General features: G+C 43.7%; 1 protein-coding gene across 2 annotated transcripts in view; it reads left to right on the plus strand.

Annotated features, from left to right (window-relative positions):
* The window catches only part of ALS2CL (ALS2 C-terminal like), a 69839-nt gene that overhangs the window by 45716 nt on the left and 6419 nt on the right, over positions 1–17704 (plus strand). For both annotated transcript variants that reach the window (XM_043975370.1, XM_043975371.1), the window contains exons 14-21: positions 186–297; positions 5784–5861; positions 6891–7021; positions 8183–8356; positions 8824–8920; positions 11747–11904; positions 12021–12089; positions 15485–15658. In XM_043975370.1, the coding sequence (XP_043831305.1) occupies positions 186–297; positions 5784–5861; positions 6891–7021; positions 8183–8356; positions 8824–8920; positions 11747–11904; positions 12021–12089; positions 15485–15658 (993 nt within the window). The remainder of the gene's footprint in view (positions 1–185; positions 298–5783; positions 5862–6890; positions 7022–8182; positions 8357–8823; positions 8921–11746; positions 11905–12020; positions 12090–15484; positions 15659–17704) is intronic.

Here is a 17704-nt window from a genome sequence, read left to right on the forward strand (position 1 = left end):
GTTGCCTTAATTTTTCCATCTCTCTCTCTAGGATCCTTCATGGCTTGTTTGCTGTGTAATATTCACCTTGCCAACAGGACCCATTCCTTCCACTCCAGATCTTGCTGTGGAGGGGAAATGGGCAATGTTTATGATCCAACCCCTCTTCCCCTCCCCCACCCAATTGTCTCTATCTCATCCTTCAGGGGAGAACGTTATATTGGAATGTGGCAGGCTGACCACCGGCACGGGCAGGGCATTGTGGTCACCCAGTCTGGTATCTGTTACCAGAGGACTTTCCATGCAGATAAGATGGTGGTAAGTTATTCTACTTGCTTTAAGATAAAAAAAAAAAACAAACCATAAAATTTAAATAGAGTCAAATAAAAAAAAAAATATATATATATATATATATATATATACACATACAAATACACATACACATAAATATAGACTGCAAAAATATATATGCTAGAATAATAAACACCCCTAATTCTGTAGTGTTTTATGGTTTACAAAGCATCTTACATCTATATGCATACACATATAGCCATACATATACATGTGTGCATGTGCATGCACACATGTATACGTGTGTGTATAATTTATGCCAGGCACTAATTTCTGTCTTTATTCCACAATCTGCAATATTGACTTAGTTTATAAAATGCTAAAGAACTAGAAAAAAGAATGACACATTTAGAATGCTGATATAATAAACCATATACTTTTGTTTTTTTAAAGAAAAAAAGGCTTGGTAAAACTTATTCACATCCTAAATAAGAGTTGTTGGGCTTTTTTTTTTTAAGCTTACATGAACCCACTGTCTATTACTGTAAATTGGTCTCATGGGTGGAGAATGATTCCTTGATTCATTTATCCTTCATCCAAAAGTCCCTTTTGTAGTCAGAGCAGTTTGTTCAGAGGTAGGGAACATGTAGGGAGCTTAAATAGTACGCAGTTACTGTTCTCGTGGAGTTAATAGAAGAATAAAAAACGAACACATTATATACACTGTATAATATTACAGCATTGTTGGGAGGTTCACATGGTAAATCTTTTTGTGAATCTAAAAGTATGGAATTTCGGCTACTTTTACACTTGCCCCAGAAAGGTGCAAAGTGCTGGGGAGAGATGTCTGGGGAAACATTGTCAGTGATTAGGAGAAGGGAGGGATTCTTAGAGAGGCAGGATGGTACAATGGAAAGAAGGGAGGACCCAGAGCCAGATACCTGGCACATCCTTTAATGTTTCTGAGTTCTCACTTTCCTCATCTGTAAAATGGGACAATTATACTTTCATCACCTGCCTCACAGGGTAGTTGTGAGGAAAGTGCTTTGGAAACCTCAGAGTATGAGCTAAGGAAAAAAAAAAGGAAAATGTGAATTGGGCTACAAAGGGCAGGTTGGAGTTCAACAAGTGAAGAAGGTGAGGGAGGGTGAGTCAGGCACAGAGGAACAAAGGCAAGGATGTGGCAGAAGACTAAGTCGCACTACAAGTCAATAAGCATTTATTAAGCACTTACAACGTTCCAGGCATTACACCAAGGGCTAAATAAAGATACAAAGAAAGGCAGAAGACAGTGCTTACCTTCAAGGATCTTACAGTCTATTAGGGGAGACAATATGAAACCAGCTGCATAGAAACTAATGATATACAGAAAAAATTGGAGATGATCTCAGAGGGAAGGTCTTAGCATTAAAGCAGAACAAAAGGCTTCTCACAGAAGGTTTTTAGCTGAGGCTTGAGGGAAGTCAAGAAGGAGAGAATGACATTCATGGAGCTGGGAGATAAGCATTGTGGTGAGGAACAGCAAGAAGGCTAGGGTTCCTGGGCTGTGCTCCCATTTAGCTGAAACATAGAACATGTAGAGGTTGGCTGGGATACTGTGGTGGTACCAGGTCATTTTAATTTTTAGTTTTTGTTGTTTTGTTTTTGCAGGGCAATGAGGGGCAGCTAGGTGGCTCAGTGGAAAAGCACTGGCCTTGAATTCAGGAGGACCTGAGTTCAAATCCAGGCTCAGACACTTGACACTAGCTGTGTGACCCTGGGCAAGTCACTTAACCCTCATTGCCAGCACCAAAAAAAAAAAAAGTAAAAAAAGTAAAAGTAATGACTGACCTTTATACGTGCTTCAAAAAGTAATGTGTGTATACATATGTGTGTGTGTGTATACATATATATGTACATATATCTTTGTATATGTTTCAAAAAGTAATGTATGTATACATATATATAGAGATAAATATCTACAAATATCTTTGTATATGTCCACATATGCCTTTCTATGTGCTTCAAAAAGTAATGTGTATGGGGCAGCTAGGTGGTGCAGTGGATAGAGCACCAGCCCTGGTGGAGGACATGAGTTCAAATCCGGTCTCAGACACTTGACACTTACTAGCTGTGTGACCCTGGGCAAGTCACTTAACCCCAATTGCCTCACCAAAAAACAAACAAAACAAAACAAAAAGTAATGTGTATGTATTATGCAATTTAAATTTCTAAATGTGGGTTCTAATCTGTCCCCCCAGTTTTGGGGGGAAACTGACTACAATCACTGATAAATGAGTTTAGGTTTTTTAAGGGTTTATTGAAAGATAGTAAAAGAAAGAGAAAGATTGAGAACAGATTTCTTATAGCCTGAAATCCTCACCTTCCTAAACTCCCCTGTGAAGTTCCCTGCTACCACCTGATGTCTCGCAGCCAAAGAGACCCAAGAGCCTGGCCAGCATCTGCTTCCTGCTTCATGTTCCCCTCCCAGAAATGGGAGGTTCTTCAAGCTGATTAACTAGTGTCATTTTCAAAGTTCAAAGTTTTTTCGGCTTCTGAGAACCATGCTTTCTTAAGTACCCTTAAGTACCAGCCAGATGTGCTTAACTAGAAGTCAGCCAGTAATCCATTCAGCAGTCACCCTATGCAATCCAATCAGTTTAAATTAATCTCCAGGTGGGCCCCTGAGTATCTGATAAAACTCATCTATCACATTCCATTATCTTGACACAGTATGTATATATTTATATATACAACACACCTTTATATGTATATATACAACTTTATATATGCTTCAAAAATAATATATATATATATATTTATAGGTTCAAATGAGATTATATATGTGTGTACATATTTATGCATACACACATATATTCAACTATCCATTCATTTATTTATTTGTTTATTTGTCTCATTTGAATTTCACAACACTGCTGTGAGATAGTTCTTATAGATATGATCTCCATTTTACAGTTAAGAAGACTGAGGCTGAGATTAAGAGACATACCCAGTCATGAAACCTAGTAGAGGTTAGAGTAAGGTTTTGAACCCAGGTCTTCCTGACTCTAAGTCCAGCACTCTAGGCATTGAGCCACCCACGCTTTCTGAGTACAAAGACAGAGGTTCCCTCTAATATATCCCAGCTGCCTCCTAACAGGCTCTGGTCTGGCCACAGAAGCCACAGGTACAGGTACAGCTTGTAGGGCCAACTGGTCCCTAGGCTTGACCTCTCTACCAGTCATGGTGTGGTAGAAAGAACATGACAATGGCTGTGGAGGAGACCTGAGCATCATTGAATCTCTTGCCTCAGTGTCCTCCTGATAGAGGCCCTGGTGTTTTGTGGCCTCAGTTTGGGAGCCCTGAGGAACACTAATTAAGCATTTGTGTGTGGAAGCCTGAGAGACAAAGTTAGATAAGTTTTAAACCTTTTTGGGGCAGCTAGATGGCACAGTGGATAAAGCACCGGCTCTGGATTCAGGAGTACCTGAGTTCAAATCCGTCCTCAGACACTTGACACTTACTAGCTGTGTAACCCTGGGCAAGTCACTTAACCTTCATTGCCCTGCAAAAAAACCAAAACAAAACTTTTTTGGTCTTAGGGCCCCTTTACACTCTTAGAATTATTGACTCCCCACTTTCCCCCTTAAAGCTTTTGAATATCTAGGATATAGCCATCAATATTTACCATATTAGAAATTTTAAATGATAAAATTTAAAAAATGTTTATTCATTTAAAAGTAGCTAGGCAGCTAGGTGGCATAGTGGATAGAGCACTGGCCCTGGAGTCAGGAGGACCTGAGTTCAAATCCGGCCTCAGACACTTAACGCTTACTAGCTGTGTGACCCTGGGCAAGTCACTTAACCCCAATTGCGTCACCAAAAAAAACCCAAACAAAAACAAAAAACAATAATAAACCTGCAGCATGTTAACATAAATAATAATTTCTTTAAAAATCCCTATTTTTCAAAACAAAAAAGAAATTAATGAGAATCTGCCATGATATGTTGTTTTCACAGAAGTATATGAAGAAAATCTGTCCTCACACAGACATGTTATTGGAAAAGGGAAGAGTATTTGAATAGGCCAGCTAGGTGGTACAGTGGATAGTATGCTGGGCCTGGAGGAAGACTCAGCTTTGTGAGTTCAAATCTGGCCTCAGACACTTATTATTATGTGACCCTGGGCAGGTCACTTAACCCTGTTGGCCTCAGTTCCTCATCTGTAAAATGAACTGGAGAAGGTGATGGCAAACCACTCCAGTATCTCTGCCACGAAAACCCCAAACGGAGTTATGACGAGCCGGACACAACTGAAAAATGACTCAACAACAGCAAATTCAAAGAGACAAAGAATGCCTTAATATTATCACAAAAATGGGTTGAGCCTCTTGGACCCCCTGAGAAAGGGTTCTTGGAAACTGTGAAAGGGTCTTGGGGATTCTGGGGCTCCCAGACCCCACCTTGAGAACCTCTGATCTAAAGGAAAGGGCACTATTGTTGAAGTAAGAAGATCTGGGTTTGAATGGTACCTTGCCACTTATTTCATGTGACCTTATGCAAATTTTATGCGTTTATTTATTTTTTTTAACTATTTGTAAAATTGGGATGACCAACTTGTAGGAATGGGAAACAGTTTGTAAGCCCTGCTCTGGTTTGGTGTTGTTGGAAGAACATGGGAGCGGAATAAGATTCCTTGACTTTGGATAAATTGCTCCTCCCTCCCACACTGGTCTCTTCCTGCCTTAAGGTTCTGAAGACCATGGAGAAGATTCCTGGCTAACTCTCTAGAAGCGGAGCATGTGCGACTTCTTATGCTTTGACATCCCCAGGCATGGAAAGGCCCTGTTTTCCAATGGTCAGAAGTAGTTCTTCCTGCATTGGAAATAACGTCTGTATCGCCCAAATGACTTCCCACTCTGGCAGATGAGAAGATACTGAGTTGTTTAGATTGGCTGTGTGACCTTAGGCGAGTCACTACCTCTTTGAGCCTAGTTTGCTTCTCTATAAAAGAGGCATGAAAATACCTGCATGATATACTGAAAACAGCTCTGGACTTGGAGTTAGAAAACCTGGTTTTGAGTCCTACCTTTACCCCTTGCTAGCTGTGTGTCCTTGGGCAAGTCAGTCTCTGTGCCTCTGTTTCCTCTTTTGCAAACAGGGAAAATAATATTTGTACTACCTACCTCACAGGATTGTTGTCAAGAATCCAAGTCAATACAACCACCACCACCACCACCACCACAACTTGATTACTATATCTTGGCCAGCCAAAGCGCTGACCTCTTTGACCCTCTCTCTAGTCAGCCCCTAACTCTCTTCTTGTTTTTGTTTTGTTTTTGCGGGACAATTGGGGTTAAGTGACTTGTCCAGGGTCACGCAACTAGTAATAAGCATTAAGTGTCTGAGGCCGGATTTGAACTCAGGTCCTCCTGACTCCAGGGCTGGTGCTCTATCCACTGTGCCACCTAGCTGCCCCCCTAACTCTCTTCTTAGACACTCACCAGACTCTCCTCCCACCGTATCTCCACCAGGGCCCTGGCATACTTCTCTTGGAAGATGACTCACTCTATGAGGGCAGCTTCACAAGAGACCTGGTCTACACAGGCAAGGTAAGTATCTTCCATTTAGCTGTTCAGTGGAATAGGTTATAGTAGAGTAGATTATAGCTTTGGGCTTGGGGGCAAGGCCATTTAAATTCTCCCTCGTTCCAGAATTACTATTCATGCCAGGTTTAGGGTTGAGCCCAGCCATGTTCCTGTAGGACAAGAGACAAGATGGCGGCACTCACTAGAGGTTGTCAAGTCCAGAGTTGGCCAAGTGAAGGGTCTTTTTGGACTTTGGGGTGACTTTGAAGCTGGGAGATGGATTCATTGACCTTCCAGGATTCAATAATTAAGAGTCCTCTTTGTCCATTCCCTGTGCTTCTGTTTCTAGGTTCATAGATTTGACCGCCTCCTCCACCCCTCACCCTAGCCCACAAAGCAAGCCTAAAGCATCTCGGGCTTAAATAGAATATTTCCCCCAACTTGGTAGTAACCAACCCCTCCCTCAAGCACCCACCCAATGGGGTAAGGCCGGCCAGTCTTTTATGATTTCCTCAGTGTGGACCCTCTCTCTTTTGAGGAAGGTGTTGAGTACTAATAGAAAGAAAGTTTCATGAGTTTCTATAGCCTGAAACATTCATCCCTAAGTAGCCAAGCATTTAAGAGGAGTCTCTCTTGGAGACCTAGTTGGGTCTTTAGATGATACTCATTCCTGGGCTCATAGTTGAAGCTGCCCCAGGTTGGTAGGAACTGCCACATGTTCCTCTCTCCTGGCATAGCCCTCAAGAGCCCAAGGTGACCTCTGGGTTATAATGACGTATCAGAAGAAGACTTTATATAAAATATAAAAGAGTGATAATCCTTGTTCTCACTATATTGTACAACGTGGGACAGGGTAGAGGAGTAGTACAAATAGTTAAGGGTAGCCTGTGCCAGGTAAATTGCAAGATAAAATTGATGAATTCCATCAGATTAACTTGATAGCAACCAAAGACTGGGAGGTTAGCTCCAGATGGAAGGGTGTCTTCTGAAAGAGGAGGGAAGGCCTATCTACCCCCAAGCATAACACCCTACTCTGTTCTCTCTCGATTCCAGGGCAAAATCACTTTCCCCAATGGCTACTTCCTAAAGGCCTCCTTCAGTACGGGGATCGGCAAGGGCTTCCATACCCAGGGTGTCCTGGAGACAACTGCTCACACTCTGGACCCCTTGCATACCTGTAAACGGTGAGAACCCAGTTCTACCTCTGAGACCCGCCCCTATACCTGAATCTTGGCATCTCATTTGAATATAGCCAGGGAACTGCCCTTTTGTCTCTTGAGTAAAGGAAAGTGAGCTTGGCCTGAAGACTCTAATGGATTCCACTATGTAGATGAAAGAGAGTAGAGAAACAACTAAGTGATGCAGTGGGTAGAGCACCAGGGCCTGGAGTCAGGAAGACCTGAGTTCAACTCTGGCCTCGGATACTTACTGGCTGCATGACCGTGGATGAGTCACTTAACCCTATTTACCTCAGTTTCCTCATCTCTCAAATGAGCTGGAGAAGGAAATGGCTACACCACTCCATATGTTTGCCAAGAAAACCCCAAATGGGGGTCACAGTGATTGAACATGACTGTAAATGAATGACTGAACAATAACAGCAGAATAATACATCCAAAGAACATGGAAGTGTTGGAGCTGGAAGGGCCTTTAGAACATAGACTAGTCTATGAGCTAGAAGGGACTAGACCATTATAGGAATAAGGGACCTTAGGCCATGACTAGAGAATCTCAGAACTTAAAGGAGCCTTAGAAAAAAGACTGATGGAACTCAGGTTATAAAAGATAAAATGTTGTAATGGGAACAGACCAGAGAGGGCAGAATGTAAACTGTTCGGGGAGCCTCAGGATCCACCTTGTCTTGTGGACACAATGCCACCTTTGGTGGCAAACCCTAGGAAGCAAATCCAGGGCGGGGTGTTCATTTGGCACTTTGGGGCCCTTTGGTTGTCTGCCTCTTGCTTCCTCTCTCTCTCAGCTTTCCTTCCCCCGCCTTCTTTTGCCTGTCTCCACCTTTCTGTCTTGCCCTTGTTCCATTTCTGCCTATCTCTTTCTCTCTGTTCAGCCACTCCTTGGCTACCCACATACCCAGGAATACTTTATGATCCAGTTGTCCAGGATGTTATTCTTTTTTCTTCTGGTTTCCTCTATTTGTTCTCCTCAGCTGCTCCTCCTCTCTCCTGCCCGTGACCCATGACCCCTGTTGGTGTGTGCCACAGCTGGCTTCCACTACTTGGGGGTGGGGGATGTGGGAGGGAGGAGAGGTGGGCAGGCTGGAGGTGGACCGCACTGGCACGCGTGAGATCGGGTCACGTGAGCCAGGTCCTCTCTCTTCCTGCCTCCAGCCAGCTGGGGCTAGATGTCTTTCCTGTGGAGAGCCGATGGCGAGGCATCTACCAGCAGTTCCAGGAGTTCATCCACTCTAACTGTCCAGAGGATGCTCAGGAGGCTTTCTTGGGCTTCCACATCCAGACGGCCAAGGAGCTCCGGAAGTCCCAGGAGTATCTCTTCTGCGACAGGTAAGGGCGGGGCTCGGCCTCCCCAAAGCTGAGGACAGAGGACCACAGGCCAGCTCCGAAGGGAAGGGTCCCCTTCCAAATCTCACTCTTGAACGGACGGACGGACGGACGGACGGACGGATGGACAGATGGATGGATGGATGGATGGATGGAGAGATGGACAGATGGACAGATGGATGGATGAATGGATGAATGGATGGATGGACGGACAGACGGATGGATGGATGGATGGATGGATGGATGGATGGATGGATGGGCGGGAAGGTTGCATCTCTCACCCAGTCACCCTCATTCCACTTTATTTACCGAGGCCTTCTGTGTGCCCAGTTCTGTGCTGGGCTCTGAGAAGGAGCAGGAAAAGGAGACGTCCCTAGTCCAAGGTGGGGGGGAGACAAGGCCAGGAAGTGGGGTCCCTCTCCTTAGGATAACAAATTCCATGAGATGTTTTGGTTTCTTCTGGGACCCAGAAGTAACCCGGATGAAGTCTCAGCAAAGATCAAGGATATACTTGCAGAACTGCCAACACACCGGGAGCCAGAGTCACTCCAACTCTACCTGCAGAAAGTAATGGGGGCTGGTGGGGGAGGGAAGGGGGCCTTTGCCTTTGGCAGGTTTCTGTCCTGGTTTCCACAGGCAGCTGCTCATGGGGAATGTGAATATTAACCTCACACATGGGTCCTGGTTTATGCCTTTCGAAGCAGTGGGGTCACATTGATTTGTCCTTTGCTTTTTATTAGCTTTGTGACCATAGGCAGGCAGGCCCTATAACATTTCTGAGCCTCAGCTTCCTTATCCATAAAATGGAAATAATTCTTGTTATGAAGAATGGTTAGTAGGATCGGGAGATAATGCATGAAAACATTTTGGAAACCTTAAAGTGCTATATAAAAAACCATCTTATTAATGCTTACCTTGGTCCTTACAGAGGGGGGCTGAGCAGAGGTTATCACTCCCATTTTACCTATGGAAAAGTTAAGGCTCAGAATGGAGAGACTGAAGGATCAGGCTCTAGGTTAAGGCTGTCATGACTTCTACCTACTTGCTGAGACTTTAGCTACTTGGAAATAATCTAGGGGCCTTTTGCCTTTGGCTCTGGGGGCTTTCACCTTTTTTTTTTTTTTTAATGGTGCAATGAGGATTAAGTGACTTGCTCAGGGTCACACAGCTAGTAAGTGTCAAGTGCCGGAGGCCGGATTTGAACTTAGGTCCTCCTAAATCTAGGGCCGGTGCTTTATCCACTGCGCCACCTAGCTGCCCCCATTCCTTGATTTTTGAACTTCCAACTTGCCCTTCTTGCTCTCAGGCCAGTATGAATGATGGTCATCCATCCATCCATCCATCCATTCCTCCATCCTTCCTGCTTTTCCTGCTTAGGGTCCTGTATAAATGACAGTGAAAATTCTCATTCATTCCTGCATTCATCCTTCCCTTCCTATTCTTGATCCGGTGGGGAATGTGAATACCTTGAGGTTGGGAGGCAGAGGGGAAGGACAGGTAGTGGCCTTCCCTTTCCCTCTTCTTTCTGCCCTTTCCATGAGGACATTTAGGGTCGCCTCGTTAGTAAGAAGAGGAAGGGGGGTGGAAGCTATGGGGTTTGCTAGCCACAGATTTCTTGTACAGTAATTGAATGATGGACACATCACTCTGTGTGGGCTGTTGAGGAGCTGGTGACAGACCGGGGAGACAGGGAAGAGATTCAGGAAAGCACGGCCTTCCCGGTTTAGGCCCGGGCCTATTTATTCCCTTGGCTTTGTGGTGGTGGTGTTGGGAGGTGGTTCAAGGAGAGGTTGTCCCACTGACAAGCCAGGGAACAGGCAACGGCGAAACTTTGATCCTGCCCTTAAGAATCCTACCCTTCCCTAGAGAAGGGTGCCTTGGCGCCCTCAGTACCTGGATCCTGGGCCTGCTTGGCTCTCCAGGCTTAGAGATCTTGCTGCTTCATCTAATCCCCAACTCTGCCACTGTAACTGGGTGGTCTGTTCTCCCTCTTTCCCTCCCCTCTCCTGTTTCTCCATGCCATAAGCTCTAGTGTTTATTTACAAGAGAAATGAGGCAGGCAACATAGGAGATAGTTGGTCTCAAAAGTCACACATACTGGTTGTATGACCTTGGGCAAATCACTTGACCTCATAGTGCCCTGGGCAATTCCCTAAAGGAAAAAAAAATTTAGATTCATCCAAATGTCAGAGGAAAACCCAAACTCAGAGTCCATCCTCATGAAAGAAAATTTTATAGCAGATCCAAGACCAAATTCAGGTCTGAGCCTTGTTTCCCCTCCCCTATAGCATCCTCGGTATAGAGCATTGATTAGGAGCCAGGAAACCCATTCTATGTTTCAAGTTCCTTTTGAACTCTGGCTTTTTATGTTTCATGTTAACTCTGACATCCTGTGTTTTAAGGTCCCACCTGTCTTTCATGTTCTATGTTCTATTTAACAAGACCCCTTCTTTTTTTCTTTTTAAGTTTCATTCCTTCCCTTCTTGTTCTTTTAAAAATATACTGTATTTTTTCACTTAATAGTATTTTCCCCCCAATTACATGTAAAGATAGTTTTCAACATTCATTTTTGTAAGATTTTGAGTTCTAAATTTTTCTCTCTCCCTTTCGTCCCTCCCCGCTCCTCAAGACAGCAACCCAGCTGATCTAGGTTATACATGTACAAGCATGTTGAACATTTCCACATAAGTCATGTTGTGAAAGAAGAATCATAACAAAAAGGGGAAACCATGAGAAAGAAAAACAACCAACCAAACAAAGTAAAAATAATTTGCCTCGATCTGCATTCAGACTCCATAGTTCTTTCTGTGGGCACTTTCCATTATGAGTACAGAATACCCCTTCTAACTTTGATGTTCAAAGTTTCATGTTCTAGGGTCACTTCTAGCCCTGACATTCCCAGTTCTGACATTGCAGGATTCCAAAGTCCCTTCCCACCCACATGTTCTAGATTCAATGTCCCAAGGGCCGTCTTTGTTCTTGGTTCTAAGGGTCTTTCCAGCTCTCCTATCGTGTAGAACAGGGGTTCTTAACCCAGAGACCACATGGATAGATTCCAGGGGGTTCCCTTTGATGGGGAAAATTTTTATATTTGTCTTTTCACTAACCTCTAACCGAAATGTAACTTCAGTTATATGAAAGCATTATTCTGGGGAGGGGTCCACAGACTTCACCATCCTGTTATAGGGGATCCGTGGCATAGGGAAAGAGCCCCTGGTGTAGAAGATGGAGGTCTGTTTCCTTGTGCCCCTGCTTTCTTTCTACAGAACAAAGGGGGACACTCAGCAGTGCCCAGCCTTGTTCATAGGGTGCCTAGAAATGCCCTATATTATTGAGTAGGTCAGGTAGTGAGTGATCTCTGAGGGAGTGTCAAACCAGCCCTTTCCTCTACAGGCCCTGAAGTCTTCGGTGCACCCTCTGGGGAAGCTGCTGAAGATGCTAACGCTGGCCTTTCAGGCCACCTACTCTGGCATGGGGGCCAACAAACACCTGCTGGTCTTGGCACAGGAGGAGGTGAGGCACCACGCCAAGGAGATCTGGGCCTTCTATCAGTAAGTCGGCGGTGGCTTCTAAGATGATGGCTAGATACTTCCCGACCCAAGATTTTGGGACTTGAGGTTCTAGGAGGAGGGAGGGAAAAACTGCTTCTTTTCTTATGTGTTTGCAGGGGCCTCTTGCGAGTCGCTCTGAAGCAGCAGGGCCAGATTCAGGAGGAGAGTGAAGACACCGATAAAAGGTCACCAGGGTCCCCTACTCCATTTTGTCAGTGCCTCTGGGTTTGACTTCCCAGAGATGAGACCTCACCCACTCTACTCTCTGCTCCCCTGTATGTAGCTGACTCAGGCCCTAGGTTTTCCCTTCCAGAGAAGTTGAATGGAAGAGGCAATGGGTTGAGTGTCCCAAGACCTGGGTTTGAATCTCAGTTCTAACTATGGGAGCTTTTATTTCCTCCATTGTATGACAAAGAGATTGGACTAGTCCTGAGGCTGGCATGCTCCTGCCTGTTTTTGTTTTTTTTGTTTTCCAATGTAAATGCAGGCCTGGTATGGTGGCTGGATTTGAGCCTGTGGCTATAGTTTGTGGACCCCTGAATTGGCTGGTCTCTAAATTCCCTCCATTTCTAAAGCCTATGACCCCAATTTCACCTTCTGGGCCTTACCTCCAGAGAAGAGGTCTCTTGGGAAATGGTGGCAAAGAGGGTAAGAGGGGTACACTCTCCTTGGTGCAGTGAAGGAGGTTGGCAGTCATTCCCTAAAGCAGATCTGTAGATTTCAATAGTCCAGGCTTCATTGAGGGAGGGCAGGCCACATTTATTATATACATGGTCTTTGCTCCAAATTTGTCTGTATATTTTACCTTCGGTATTATTCCTGAATTCTTACCTGCCAATACTTTATAAATGGAGAACTGAGACTGTGACAATTAAAAATTTAAGAGATGGGGGCAGCTAGGTGGCGCAGTGGATAAAGCACTGGCCCTGGATTCAGGAGGACCTGAGTTCAAATATGACCTCAGACACTTGACATTTACTAGCTGTGTGACCCTAGGCAAGTCATTTAACCCTCATAGCCCCGCAAAAAAAAAAAAAATTGAGACCCCTAGTTTCTGGGTAATTTAATCATTTTGTTAATAAAACTGTCAGGTTATTAATAAGAGCATGGTCATTTTGGTATCTCAGACCAAAGAAGATCATGGGGGTGGGTCTCACAGCTTATATACCCTTGATACAATAGATGGTTCATCAAATAGCAATCAAATCTAATTGGTTAACAGAATTGGAGGTAGGCTATATTAAAATGAAGGGCTATACCAGACCACTCCCAGCACTGGACTATCAATTCAAAGAATGTATACCCTTTTCAATGGGTGGGCTGCGTGACCCTTAGATGGAGAAGCCTTGCTGTCTAGACAAAAGGATCTGTCTCCATCCAAGCTTGAGTAGAACACAATGAGCTTTCCCCACCCTAGATTAAATTCCTTGCATGGTTGGGTGGGGACTGACCAAGATTTTATGCAACCTCATTATCAAGGAGAAACTGGACCTTTAAAAATCAAGGCTTCAGAAAAAGGGGGGAAGCTCTGAATCTCCCCAAGATATTGGGTATTATCATTTCTCATAAGACCTGGGGAAGAGGGCTGACTTGAAAAGGGTGAAATAAGGAAATGAGATGAGGCTAAGGAGAAATAAGGCATTGGCAATAAACAAAGGGCTATTTAATTAAAGGGGAAAATATGACAGAGTGGTGATAGAGGCTTTGGTGTTCTGTGGTCTGGCTCATTCAATTAATTCTCAAACTACCTACAATGAGTAAACACCTACTGTATACAAAGAACTGAGATACAAAGTTGGATAAGTCTAGTACAGAAGGTGTTAAACTTTTTTGGTCTCAAAGTCTCTTTAGAATTAAAAATGATTGAAGCCCTTCTCAAAGAGCTTTTGTTTATGTGGGTTATATTTATAGATATTTATCATATTAGAAATAATTTAACATATGTATTAATTCATTGAAATAACAAATCTATCACATGTTAACATTTTCATGAAAAATATTTTCTAAAAAATTTTAGTGAGAAGAGTGGTGCTGTTTTACATATATTTTACACATTTTTTTTTTTAAGCGGGGCAATGAGGGTTAACTGACTTGCCTAGGGTCACACAGCCAGCAAGTGTCAAGTGTCTGAGGCTGGATTTGAACTCAGGTCCTCCTGAATCCAGGGCCAGTGCTTTATCCACTTCACCACCTAGCTGCCCCCTATTTTACACATTTTAAAAGAATTCTTTAATGTCTGGCTTAATAGAAGACAGCTAAATTATCGTATTTACTTCTATATCCCACCTGTTGTGTGACATGTTGCTTTGGTTAATGTATATGAGGAAAATATGGCTTCACTCAGATATGTAGCTGGAATAGAGAGGAAGATTTTTAACAGACAATATAGTTAGGAAAATTATTATAAACAAATTATTATGAAAATAGATAGTTCAGACCCTCTGAAAGGGTCTCAGGGACCCTTGGAGATCCTCACACCACACTTTGAGAATCCACTGGTCTAGTAGGAAGTTTAAAAAATCTAGTTAAACAAACAACGATTGAGTGCCTACTTCATGCAATGCACACATTCAATTTTGGGATCCTTGACCTTGTACTCACAGTCATACATAGAGGGACAAAACATTTGATTCAATTCAACAGAACTCAATTCAACTCACTTTTAGATAGGGGGTTGTAGAGTTGTAGAGCTCTCAGAGGCCACCCTTCACTTCACTTTGGAGATGATAAAAACAAGGCCTGAAGACGTTCTGTGACTTATTCTAGCTGAGGTGGGATTTGAACCCAGGCCTTCTGACTCAGGAGACAAGACAGTGCACTTTCCATTGTACCCCATGGTTCAGGAACCCCTTTTCCCCTTCCTCTCCACCCTAAATTGTCTGAGCGTGGACATGAAAGATGATAGAGAAGGCCCATCAAGAGGCCTTCATGAAGCCTCCATTAATGACTGACTGACTCTATCACCTTAGAATCATAGATTTAGAGCTGCCTAGGGATTCAGAAACCCTTTGATCTCTCCTCCCAGGGCTCAAGTCTTCTCCTCTGGGAAAAGTGGGGAATAAGGTTTCCTTTTCTCATTCACTATGGGATCGAGAGGATCAAATAAGACGACGCTGGTCAAACTGTCTTGGAAAGTTTAAAATGTGATATGTTTATTTTGGAGGTGGTTGAAGTGGGAAAGGCTGAGCTTCCTCCCAATAGCTGTTTTATTGGGGGGATACCTGTGGCCTTGACCTTACTGGGGCATCCAGGTGGCACAGTGGACAGAATTTTGGGCCTGGAGTCAGGAAGACTTATCTTCCTAAGTTCAAATTTGGCCTCCAACACTTCCTAGCTGTGTGACCCTGGGCAAGTCATTTCATCCTGTTTGCCTCAGTTTCCTCATCTGTATAATGAGAAGGAAATGGCCAACCACTCCAGTATCTTTACCAAGAAAACCCCAAATGGGGTCATAAAGACAACAACCTGTGGTCCTGGCCCAGCAGGAAGCTCATACTAAAGTCTCTCCCCTGTTCTCCTCTCCATGATCCCAATGACCCTACAAGGTATACACCCAGCTAACGCTTCCTTTTTCCCATAGTCACCCGGAGGCCTACAGGCTGGTCCTGCCACTCATCCTGCCCTGCTTCTATCCAGAACTCTTCATGCTGTACATGTTGTACCACGAGAGAGAAGACAGCCTGTATAGCCAGGGCATATCTGACCTGAGCCTGTTCCCAGACACCAAGCTGTTGGAGTGCCTGGATGTGCAGAAGTGAGTGGGGGTCCCTCAGTTCTGGTCCCTCTCCATCCCAGATCCTAAAGGAACCTTTCTTGGGTTTGCCCCTTCTTCTCCCTCCCGTTAGGGCAGGGCCATTCTTTTTTCCCCCAGTAACCCTTATGTCTTTATTTTGATTCAGAATTGTTTTTTTAATTTTCCCAAATTACATGTAGAAACAAATTTTGACATCCATTTTTTATAACTTTGTTTTCCAAACAAATTGTGGGTAGGGCCACTCTTTCTCCTTAATGCCCTTGACATATTTCTATTGATTCTTCAGAGAAAGGAGTTGCTTGGAATATGGATTAGCTATCTACCTCCATGCCACTGAGGTCACACAGGGTAACCAGCGCTGGTGGGCAGAAAAGCCATCCCATCTGATCCACACTGGCCATTGCTTTCAGGGAATATTTGACAGTCTTCCCCTTCCTCAGCAGGGTTTTCATCAGTCTTTTCATGGGGCAGTAATGGAACCTGTATTCAGAAAAAAGTGCTCCAAATAGCCAGATAATATTTATTGTCATAGATTCCGAACTGGCAGGTTCTTTAGGAGTCATTCACTCCAACCCCATTTTTTACAGATGAGGAAATCGAGTCCAGAGAGGTTAGGGGAAGGGCAAAGATTTGATCCCAGGCCCTTTGACTCCCAACCCAGGGCTCTCTTATTCCAAACAGTGGTGCCACTTCCATGTTGGTGACATTTATGGGAGCACTGGCCTGACCCTGCAGTTTTCCTCTCCCGTACAATCCAGCCATATGCACTCTAGAGTGTGGGGACCTTTCTGTCACCTGCTTCCTCGTGGACACTGTGCTTCTATTATTATAATCATTGTAATCATCACATTATCCCCCATGGGCATGGACTGTGTGTAAATGCACTTTAACCTGTTCCTCCTTGTGTCCAGGACAGGGCTTTGTTATAGAGTAAGAGAGGGACAGTGTCAAAGAAAAAAAAAATAATATTGATAACATCCTCTGCAATTTAGTTTGCCAGAAGCAATTGTGTTGAATTTAATATTAATTTATATTCAAACTATTTCTAGTTTGGAGACATGTTCAGACTGGGATAGTTCCAAATGTTCTCTGACAAGATTTTCTGCCAGGAAGATTTTAGGTAACATTTATAGGAATCTTGAACAAAGAAAAGATCATAGTATGTTAAAATGTACTTTCTAGAGCTGGGCAGTTCCTCCTTGGAACTCTTGCCTTTGATCAGAATCTCAACATTGAATCCCCAAAGAGAAGACACAGTCCTTAGGGGGGTCAAGAGGCTGATCCCTTCAAAGGAAGGTGGGGAACAGCTCACTGATCTTATCTACACCAGAGTTATGTTCAGTTATCATTCCTGCTGAATTTCAAAGGCAGGTCCCAGCCTTTGTTCTTCCCATTTGCCCAAAGGGAACAATCTGGAAAGGCAGGAGAAATATCTCTTGGGAAACTGAAAAGGAATTCTTTGTTTTGTTTTGTTTCATTTAAAATATGCTTCCTCAACAGTTTGGTACAGACTGATAGGCTTAAGCCAAAAATGTAGGGCTGTAGCTGGTCAAAATCATTGAGAAGAAATAATCCAGGATATACAGGGACCGTAGGAGGTCATTCACTGGGTCCATAGCTCTCTGGAGGTAGCTCTCCACTGAATCCATCACTTCAGGTCCAAGGTTCTATCCATTGCATTAATGGGGAATGTGGAGAGCCAGAGGATCTAGGTTTTTAACCTCTTGCTCCCTACTATCCATGTAATTTTGGGCAGGTTTGGCCTTTGTGCCTTACTTACAATGGGGGATTTATAGAAGATATCTCAGATCCTTTCCAACCTTAAATCCTGTGATCTCAGACTTCTCTCTGGGGCTCAATTCTGTTATCTGTCCAATGAGGTTGAAGCCTATGTGTTACTATTTATATTGTAGCAGAAGTAATTCATGGGCAACAATTAAATATAAATAAGGGGGGCACATTGAGAGGGAATCATACAGTACAATGAGAGAGCTGGTGGTGGAGTATGTGATGTCTAAGGGCCTTTCTCAGCTCTGATGGTATATG

The sequence above is a fragment of the Dromiciops gliroides genome, chromosome 1 (genome assembly GCF_019393635.1).
Source record: "Dromiciops gliroides isolate mDroGli1 chromosome 1, mDroGli1.pri, whole genome shotgun sequence".
Taxonomy (NCBI): Eukaryota; Metazoa; Chordata; class Mammalia; order Microbiotheria; family Microbiotheriidae; genus Dromiciops; species Dromiciops gliroides.